General features: G+C 36.5%; 1 protein-coding gene across 1 annotated transcript; it reads right to left on the minus strand.

Annotated features, from left to right (window-relative positions):
* Positions 1-2410: 2410 nt before the first annotated feature.
* LOC149224566 (protein argonaute 7-like) lies at positions 2411-7668 on the minus strand. The gene is made up of 3 exons (XM_089386159.1): positions 6453-7668; positions 4494-5814; positions 2411-4391 (listed from the first exon to the last, which is right to left on the minus strand). The coding sequence occupies exons 1-3, from the start codon at positions 6946-6948 to the stop codon at positions 2825-2827; spliced, it is 3384 nt and encodes a 1127-aa protein (XP_089242285.1). The 5' UTR covers positions 6949-7668; the 3' UTR covers positions 2411-2824.
* Positions 7669-10953: the final 3285 nt, after the last annotated feature.

A 10953-nucleotide genomic window follows, 5' to 3' on the forward strand; every position in this document is an offset into this window, starting at 1 on the left:
TGTTAAAGCATGGGTTTCATGCTTGGGTCACCATTATATTAGTCAAAGTCCCCATTGTGAACTCCTAAGATTAATATTGAGTTTATAGAGTCATTGTATATTCAAAGAGACCCTTCTTGGGCTTTGAATCATGTAAAAAGGTTTTGTATCAAGTCAAATATGAATTATGTGTCCTCCACATCATGTTGGCCTAAGGAAGATCAAGTAAGCCTAAGCACCCCCATTCGACCCACTAGAAGCCCATATATTGAAGGAGGTCGAAGTCATTTGAATCACTCACTCTCAAGGAAGTTCGATATCTCAAGAAGAGCTGGAGAAGTGCAAATTCTGTTGCAGAGAGGACGAAAGGAGTGCAAGTTTGGGAGAGTCTCTAGAGAAGAAGAAAATCGAGCTTTTGGTGCCTCTCTCTCTCTGTTTCTTGGTCTGGGTTGGGAGATCAAAGTCTCCTAAGATTTCGCTGTTGCCATAGGCTGCTGCCTAGTCGAAGTTGCTAAAAGGGGTGGAAGATCATGGAGGCTGACATGGTGTGGAAGGAAGGTCTGGTCTTGGTCTAGGGTAAAGAGTCTCAAAGAATACTATTCAAAAGAAGAATTATCTTGACTGGGTTTTCCCCTCGAGAGGAGTTTTTCCTTGGCATGTGCCTATATCTTGTGTCTCTTGTTTTGTGATCTTCATATATGTATAATTGCTTGATGAAAGATAAGATAATAAAAAAGTAAAAGAAGCCAACAATCTCACAAGTAATTATCAAGAAAGGAGAATCAAACCCCAACATAATACCCTTGATTTTCCAACAGTTTGGAGTGAAACACTTCACCCATCTGGGCAAACAAAAACGAGAAGAGAACAGAGTTCCAAATGATGACAGAAGCTTGAATATATAATAGGGTTATAGTGGAATATTCAAATTGAATTCTGTTTGTAAATTTTGCACTTCAAAATGTTTCCTCTTGATGGCAGAGGACTGTAAGAGGTGAACAGAATCCCATGCAGCATCAGCATCTAGAATCTAGATCTGTGAGACCCTACATCTGCTCTAGACTGACAGCCAGTTTTTGCGGCATGACACCACAGCACAGACCTCATCTAGGACCTCACCGGTCCAACATTCATCCCAGCGCTTTGAGACCTCAGCGCCAGACCCATCCAACACAGAGTACTGCCCAGCCGTGTTCCATCACCAGCCTTTTTCCGGCAGCCTTGAGTGGGAAGGGAGTATCAATGGATGGCCAACCTCTGCCTAGGAGCTCACAATCTGGCCCCCTAAGTCCTATCCAAATTCTTTAGATGACATTGTCAGACTTTGCATCAGTCACTTCTCAGTGATCTAGCCACATCAGTCATGCTATTTCATGCATTACTCATGTGCCACTTACTTTAGTGTACTTCATGTTTCTGGAGTGGCCCTGAGCACTCCTGCAGGTGCTTATTGTTGATTGTATTTCTTTCTTCAGACCCATTGAGCTACCTTTAGGCTTAATATGTTTATCTTATCTTATTCACTTAAAAACATTTGATGCAGTAAAAACCAGAAATTCAATGACAATATGTCCAACTGCAAAAAATTTCAATGTAATATTAGTTGATGGTTATTGATTTCGGGTTATATCTGGTTCATGATTTAGGTTGAACAACCTAAGAATCTCTATGTGCTATAAAATCTTGTGGCTTTCACACCAGCAATCTTAAGCATGAACAATTACACGGACTTCATTTCTTATCATTGAATTATTGACTGTTTATGTAATAAAGGGCAATCTTTATGGAAAATTATGTCAACTATTGCCAGGAATAAAACAATCTCATTGATGTTCAAATAAGACAACGTCCAATGGGCAATGCAGACAGGCACTAAAACCATTCTAGAGTCACGATGGATTCTGCAGTTCATCTAACAAAAGCTAGAGTGCCCTTAGTGTTGCGTGAAATTAAACCAATAACAATGATAACAAAATTATGGCATCTATTGCAAGAAGGAACACAAGGTTTTGGTTTACATACGAAGACACTAATAGGGAAAGGAACCAGGAATCGTGGATGTAAAAGGATCAGGAATGACATGGCCAACAAATGTTAGTTTGACGTAACCCTATCTACAAATTTAATTGTGAGTGCTGTTCATGAAGGAATCAAGAGAATAAGAAGCCTTATACCTGAAGAAACATGTAGGACGATACTTTGCAAAGATCATGACCCAATTTCAGCCTGCAGGAAGATAAAATGCAAAGTTAATCATACACTGTAATGTTTCAAATAGCATAAAAAGCTAAGGTTGACAAAGTGATGCCTCCATTAAAAGCAGCAATGGCGTAAGACAATAACAACACTGATAGATAATAATCAGTATAATTTAAAACCAAATTGTCCACCATCGTAACAAAACAAACAAGGGAAATTTTCAAATAAGCACTGACAAAGAAGCGTGGAATCATCGAAGGCAAAATATTCTTATTTATGTGAAGGATTCTGATACAAAATGTGTGGGAAAAAATCATCTATGCCTGAAAATGTAAATCAACTTAAGATTGCAACGGCAATTGGAATCAGACGCTACAGAAGGGAGAATCACCGAAGCTCAAGCCTGAAGGTAATACTTTTCTTTATCTCAAACTATCCTGGAATTGCATTGTGTATATATATGGACTCTGTCGCATTTCTAGGACCTTCCGAGTATTGAGACAAAAATGAGGAATGTTAACATACTATAATAAAAAGCCTACAAAAACTTTTGAGATCTCACTAAGCTTTACAAAACTTATGTATGCTTATGCTTTCACCCTTGTTTAAGCTTTTCAAGTTTATTCACAAATAACTCAGTCTTCTTTCAGCAGTAAAACATTAATTTCTTGACATTTTCATTGAGCTTGGGAAGGGGTGGAGGTTCTACTGAAGGGCAAAGTCTAGAACGCCCACTTCTATTAGAAGATGCCTCAGAAGTACTAGTTGATCTGCTGGAAGATGTCTCGGAAATGCTCCCAGACTTATCCAAATACAGACGAGCTCGATATGCTGCAAGATGAGCATAATATGCAGGAGGCACCAAAGAGACTGGCTTTGTGCACCTGACAAAGGTGTAGCAGAGATTGTTGATAAGCTGCTGCAGCTCATCAGACAGAAAATTATTTTCATCCCACAACACATGATAATGGGTTGGTCTGCTTGTGCCTTTGATGCCTGAATGGCTGCACAAGTAAAAGTCAAATTCTCTTGGATGTGTGATTAGAGTATCCACTACAGTTCCTGGAGGAATATTGTCTTGTGCATCAGAAGACGAAGATGATCGTTTCCCAGCAGGTGGGGCATTTCGAGAGACAGAATGGTGAACTCGCCCACCAGCATATGAATTAACTGGCTCCGTAGCTTGCCCGTCAGAATGGAACAACCTTGTATGATGTCGCTTCTGTACCACAGCAAAGGTAATGGTGGGATTGTAATTCTCAAACCTTTTACAAGCAGCCTTCAGAGCTCTGAGTTCCTCTTCCAGTACTTTGTAAAACTGCCCTTCACTCACACCATCTCGGAAGAACAGTATCCTTTTTGGAAGCTGCTTTATTTCATCTCTGTAATCTTCCAGCAACTCTCCTACCATTTCTCTCAACCCATCAATTATTTCTTTCCTGTGTGCTTGTGTCCTCATACGAGCTACATATTTATTTGCAGCTGGCCAGTTCATGCTAGCCACAACAGCTGCAATAGAAGGACTCTTGTCATCCATAGGGTGTGGATGAGTGACATCTGCCCCAAAAAATATGGCCGGTTCACTGAACAATCTTGGTAGCTGTCTCGGTAGTGGATTGTAGAGTGCCACGGTACTGCCACCCACCTTAGCGTTTATCTTCAAGGCCAAGTTTGCAAGATATTGGGAAGAAAGACTGTAGAAATGTGAGTAGAGACAACACTGTGTCACAACTCCTATACTAGTCTCACAGATTCTCTTCAAATCTGCATATCCCCTGTGCTTTCTTTCCATGACGCACACTAATAGATCCAGATTCCTAGATGCATTATCGTATATTTTTCTCAGCTTTGCTTCCAGAAGATTTGCATTCTCTAGTATATGCATTTGTTCAAAACGAGGGTGCACAATAGTAGATCTACTTAGGGATATTCCAAGTTGAGAACACCTTTGAGCCAATCCCACGATGAACTTGCCTACATTACTACGTTGTTCAGCATTTCCACCAAAGCTGATCAGTGCCCATCTCGCTATACTTCTGCCTTCAACCACATGACTGTCTAGGAAATTCCATTGTCTATCCTGCCGACATGGAGTAAGATCCTTAACTTGACCACCATTCCCAAGCTTCAGCTTTGGTGGTTGAAGAATTCTCCCATTCAGTTTGGTCATTTCCTGAGATATGTAAATCTTGAACTCTCTATCATAGTTCCCACTGCAAAAGGGAACAAATAAATAGCACTCAGAAAAAATATAATAGACTCAGCAAGCAATAGATAAATGGAAGTTTCTTATGCTCGGGCAGCTCGGGATTTACCTTCTAGGTCCAACTGATCCTCCCAAAACTCCCTTGATCATAGCTCTCCTTTCACGGGGCTTTTGGCAACCCATTCTTAAAATCTTAGCAGTTTGATCATCTGAGAGCTTTCCCAGGAACTTTTGACCTTCACAAACTACGCAGAGCTCCATCGGAAGGTAGCAAGGTTTGCTTCTGCCTAGTTGCAAGCAGGGCAAGTTTATGTATTCAATATTATGACTATAATGCTCCTTAAAGTAGTCGATGACTTTGATATCCTTTCCATCCCTGTCCTTGAATGTAAGAGCGTCTGTGACTTCATCGGTCAAGCTTTGGACTCTGTACCTCTGATCAGTGGCTCTATGGCAAACAAAGACCTTTATGTTCTTCAGAGTTTTTTCTACTTCCTTCTTCTCTTCTGCAGACAACACCCTTGACTTCCTAAATTGAAGATCGTGCAGAAATTCACATCTCTTCTGGAGGTATGGAATTATACCAATGCTTTCATGAAATGCAGTAACAGAGAAGTCTACATTCAAGGCCAACCCTTGCTGAGTAGCCCTAAGGCTTTGAAAAAATCCCCTTAATCCAACTGCTCCTCCTCCTATGACTTCACTTCCCATTGAGCTAGAATACAAGGATCTGCTTACAGGAAAGCACTTCTCTGTTGGGTTTTCTCTAAGAACGACATCTAATGCTTGTATAAAGTCCTGAGGAAGAGCTACATGATCCTTTTTGTTCTTCAGAAACTCTTCTAGGTCCTTCCCATCAAGCTTTGAAGCAATCTTAAGGCTTACCTTGAACAATTTCTCATCTCTGCTACTGGCTCCTCCTTGACAATCAGAACCAGGTAATTGATGTGCTCCAGCATTAAGGGCCAAAATGCTTTTGGCAGATTTTATAGGCAAAGAAACAATAAATTCCATTTTCTCCTTCCGAAATTCAGCAGCACTGTATAAGCTCTTTCGACCATCAAAAGCAGGGAGAGCATTGGATAGAAGAACAAAATTCTCTTCAACTAATTTGCGTTTCAGACGCCTAGCCACCTCTTTGGATGGCTGTGGAGAAATCTCCACGTCATAGTGGAAGATCTGCTGTGAAGGCTCGAATTGAACAAGGAAATGATTAGCAAGAAGCTGGATCAGAGCCCCTTCTTTTCCTCCAGAATCAGGCCTCCTTACAGCCACGAGAGGCACAGGATTTCTGGCCAAATCCTTGTCTACTTCTTCACTCGGTAGAAGTTTTGGGAGGGCAGGAATAACCATAAAATCAGTCAAGGAAGAAGTATCGGTTCCTGGGACCAACTGCATGTTCTCCATTAAGGAAACCAGACACTCCGGAGCTGAAAAGACATCAAAACCCAAAAGGCCATTGGAGCATTTGCAAAAAAAAGAAAAAAAAAAACACATCAAACCCCCATGGGTAAACTAAAACACATCGAAACCCAATGCTACAGATGCAAACTAAAACTTCTCACAAATATATGGGCAAAATAACCAAATGAGCATATCAGCTAACGTAAACACATTGAAACCAGATACGAGTTGCTGCACGATGCAAACCAAAACTTCTCAGTTACATGTGAAAGATTAACCAAATGGGCATACCAGCAAACTAAAACAAAGAGAAACCAAACAGCCATTGCCGCAGATGCAAACAAGAACTTCTTTGAATAACATAGACAAAATAACAAAATAACCAAATGGGCATATCAGCAAACCAAAACATATAGAAACCAAATGGCCATCGCTGCAGAAGCCAACTAAAAATTCTCATAGCTAGTAAAATCCACCATAACCAAATGGACAGAAGTAGAAAGTAACAAAACCAAATGGGCAAACAAATAAGAAAAGAAACCTAAAGGGCATTGCATTATCATTGGTTAAACACAGAAACCTAACGAAAACCGCTGCATATTTAGGGCAATCCATTACAGCAATCAATCTTTTAGTGGGACTATTGAATGAATACAGGGATTACCTTGTACGGGGCATTTGACGGCATGTTCTTCAGAGTTCACCACTTTTCCTTGACTTTTACTTCTCCAAATCCCACTGCTCTGGGGCTGATTGAAGGGCCTTTGAATCCGCGGGGCAGGTATTGATGTCTGTATACAAGGCACGAGACTATTATGATAATTGTTGTTGATCATATAATGGCCTGCAGCAGGAGGTGGTGTTGATTGAAGAGGAACAGTTGCATAGGATGTACAATAGTAAACGTCATGAGGTTGGCCATAATGAGGTTGAACATAATGAGGTTGAGAAAGTATGAATCCTCTTGAAGAATTAACGTTGTTGTGGGTAGTGAAATCAGTTCTGCTATCTTCACATATTGCTGAGCTCTGATGATCTCCTTGAAATGGGGCTGCGGGGCTTCTTTCTCTCCATAGGCGAGAATGGGATTGTGAGGAATGTCTTGAATTGGAATTGGGTCTCCCCCCTCCTCTGTTGGGCTTTGAGGTATTTGATGCCATAATGGATGAGATGGGTTTGCAGAAAAGGTATCAGGACCACGGAAGGCAAACAGAACAGCCCATCAATAGAAATGAGCTAGACTCGTGTGTGGCCATTTAAATCTAAAGGGACTACAAACATACAGCGAAAACCTACTGTTGGCGATTCCATACCGTAGCGCTCAGTTTCTTGAAACACAAATTGTAAAAACCCAATAAGAGACAGCAATACTGGATACCCAATTTTCCACAACAGATATCTCAGAAAGAAAAATACTGAAAACACTCAGCTCCAGAACAATTTGAATTTGTTTCGAAACTTCCAATGTCTCTACCATGAATTATGAGAAAAAAAGGGAAAATCCAGCACAAGAAACGAGTGATCCTGATGAGCAGACACAACATCTGCCATTTATAGCCAAGAAGCCTAATATATCCAAGGAGCAAAATTCAAATAGGTCAGTCCATTCTGGGGTTTACTTTCATTAGGTGGACTATAGAGAATAGATGGAAGTAATTGACATCAGTAAGTTACAATCACAACGAACACTAACTTGTCACACTCAAGTGACAAAGTACTACCAAAAGAATCGCTGCTTGCTCCTCCTATCTCGGTCACCCTACGTCCAGTGAGCCACCCATGGCATCTCATTGGGCCAAAGGGAAGCCTAGGCACCTGTGTGACTCAATTATCCTACCATCATACTCCATTCAAATACTCTTAAAACTTCACTGTGGGCCATGCATAACCCCTCATAAATCATTGATATCCCCGATGCCTTTGAAGCTTTAAAACCAAAACAATTAACCTTTCAACTTCTCCATGAGATCCATTCCATTTTAGTTATTTTAATATATGAAAATACATGTACACTTTCGGTTATTTAAAAATGTGTAAAAGGAAGATGAATTTATATTATTTTGTTTTTGAATGATAGATTTTTTAATATGGAAATATGGGAAGTCAATTTTTTCCGACATGTCACATTATATGAACTGACATGCGAGTCATGTTCATCTTAAATTTTAATGACATTTTATTTTTCAAAATATAAAATAGACATTTTACAATAATGAATTTTAAAAATATATATATGAAAAAATTATAAATTTTTCCATAATGTATTTCATTGCTAATATATTGCATACAAAGAAGAATTTAATAAGGTGGGAGATGCTTTTTTTGGGTAAGTAATTAAGTTGTTAAAGCAAAAAAATTATTGGAATTAAAGATGTTTCATAAATAGTTTTTCATTTGTAAAAATTTGAATAATAAAAAAAAAATCATTTTCACTCATAGTTATTTTAAATCACATTTAATGAAAATCTAGATAATAAAGAATAATTTTATTGTTAATTTGTATTATTTCAAATTACAATTGTGAATATTTACAATATTTAAAAAAAAAAATTATTAGTTAAAATTTTGATAAATGAAAATTTGTTGATATATCATTTTACATTACTTAAATTATAATTTTTAGTATTTAAGTAAATCAATTCCAAAATTATTTAAAACATTGCAATTTATAATCATAATTCTATACTAAACTAAATTTCTATGTGAATATGGCTCTTTTCTGCGCTGATCCAGATCTTTTGGGACATATACTATTCAAGTGAATGTACATTTGACTCCTTTATATATCTTATATAAATATAATCATGCTTTTTCTGTCTTGGAAAAATTTCTATTTGATTAAGAAAGAAAAAACACTAGAATAACAAAGGCATTATGATGACTTGATATCTCATACTTGGCTCCAATATATCAATTTGATATCCAACTAAACTTTGATTTTAAAATTAACTTATTATTAATATTAGTATTATACTTTATCATTATTTGAGTCATCATCTTGAATTCTTACATATTTAATACAAATAAACAATAAAATTACAAAAATCAAATATCTACAAAAGTTTATCATGTAACTTGGCAAAAAGGATTTTATTCATTAATACTATTATCAATCTATGTATTTTACAAATGATGATTACATCAAATATCTACAAAAGTTTATCATGTAACTGGAAAAAGGGATTTCATTCATTAATAATATTATCAATCTATGCATTTTACAAATGGTGATTACTTTAAAAATATTGGAAGTTGTAAGGATTTTTTTTAATTTCTTCACGAATCCATAAAATCAATGTCTTTAAAATTCTTTGCAAATTCTACTAGAGTGGAGATTTGAATTTGAATTTTTCATGTAAAATACTCATTATAATAACAAGAGGTAACATTGTTTATCAACTGGCTAATGAGGAGTAGACTAGTTAGTCTGAGTGGGTTTCAATTTTTCATATTTTACAATACTCATTATAATAACAAGAGGTAACATTGTTTATCAAGTGGCTAATGAGGAGTAGACTAGTTAGTCTGAGTGGGTTTCAATATTTTTACAATACTCATTATAATAAGAGCTAACATTGTTTATCAAGTGGCTAATGAGGAGTAGACTAGTTAGTCTGAGTGGGTTTAATCTCTACGAGGAGTCAAGTTCAAATCTCATGGGAAGAGGTTGAGGATAAAAACCACTTTTGGAGAATAACTACTAAATCAAATTTTATTTGATATAAAAAATAAAAATAAAAAAGAATTAAATATAAGAGAGTTTCTTTGGCCTAAATCACAAGAAATTTCATTTGTCGACGCGTTTCGAACCAACAAGTGTGGTTCACCGTCATGACAAATGAAATTTCTTGTGATTACGCCAAAAAACTCTCTTATAGCTGATATGGATCGAAGCCTCAATTCAACAAAAATGAATTAAGTTAATTAGTTTAAAAATGAAATTGTTATTAATAAAATTTAATAAGTTTGATTTTAAATTTTTTTAATTTCAATATTAATTAAAATAATTATATAATTTAAGTAATTATACTTTATAATATAATATTAATTATTTTATTTATTTTTTTGGAATCTGAGCCAACTAAAGCATCACGCGCAGTTTTCGAAGCAACCGAATTTTAAAACACTTGAGGACATCACCAACTAAGCAAAGCCTTGCATTATATGATGTAAGAGGACAAACACAATGTCAAATCTCATGTCGTCCTTGATTTCATGAAATTTGGGAGCAGTTTCACCTTTACAATTTATTTGATTAAAGGGCGCTTAAAAAGTAGATGGGTGATGATTTGTTTCAATCATGGTACTAAGGAGAATATTAGCGTCGGTAAACTTCTATCTATGTAATGTTAAACCCATATACATCATTACATAAGCTTACGAAATTGAGGACATTCCCAACTAAAAGGCATGGAATAGTAATTCTCAAGACTCATCATGCAATCATCCATTAATTTTTAAATTTATTAATTAATTGTAGTGGTCCTCATGCCAACGTGTCAATACGTGTCAATATGTCAAATTATGGACCTTTATACTATTCATGGATTTGATTAGTTGTACTATCTTGCCTTGGGATATGATTATAATCAATTTCTATAATAAGTCACCTTTCTAGGTTCCAAATTCTTCATATTTTCCTTGTGAGCTTTTTATTCCCCAAGCATGTGGAGTGGGAGGAACTTTCCATCTAGGGATCCTAACTCTTAGTAGTTCACAACTATTGTGTTGTATTTTTGTTATGTTTCGAATGGTATCTTTTTTTATGATAAAAAAAACCAAGCATGCTTAATAATTTATTAAAATTTTGAAAAATAATTAAATTTTGTTTTAATGTGTTAGGATTATTTAGGGGAGACCTAAATATAAATTGTTTTAAACTTTAGGTTAGGTGTTAACAACTTACCAGCCATGCTTAATATAAAATTCATGGCTTAACCTAGGTTAAGACAACCCAAAAATGTTTAATAAGGATCTTTATCGTTGCAGGTAATTATCTTTCCAATTAAGTTAGAATAGGTCATATGTCCTTGTTATACCTCAAAATGACACTCCCCTAAGTCTACAATAGAAAGAACACAAGAAGAAGACTGAGATGCAGCAACAGCTCCATGGAAACCCTAAAAACTTTAATTTTTTCCTCTTTAGTACCCCCTGAACACTAG

This window comes from Pinus tabuliformis, chromosome Q (assembly GCF_031772625.1).
Source record: "Pinus tabuliformis cultivar Carrire ecotype Pingquan chromosome Q, CPIR1, whole genome shotgun sequence".
Taxonomy (NCBI): Eukaryota; Viridiplantae; Streptophyta; class Pinopsida; order Pinales; family Pinaceae; genus Pinus; species Pinus tabuliformis.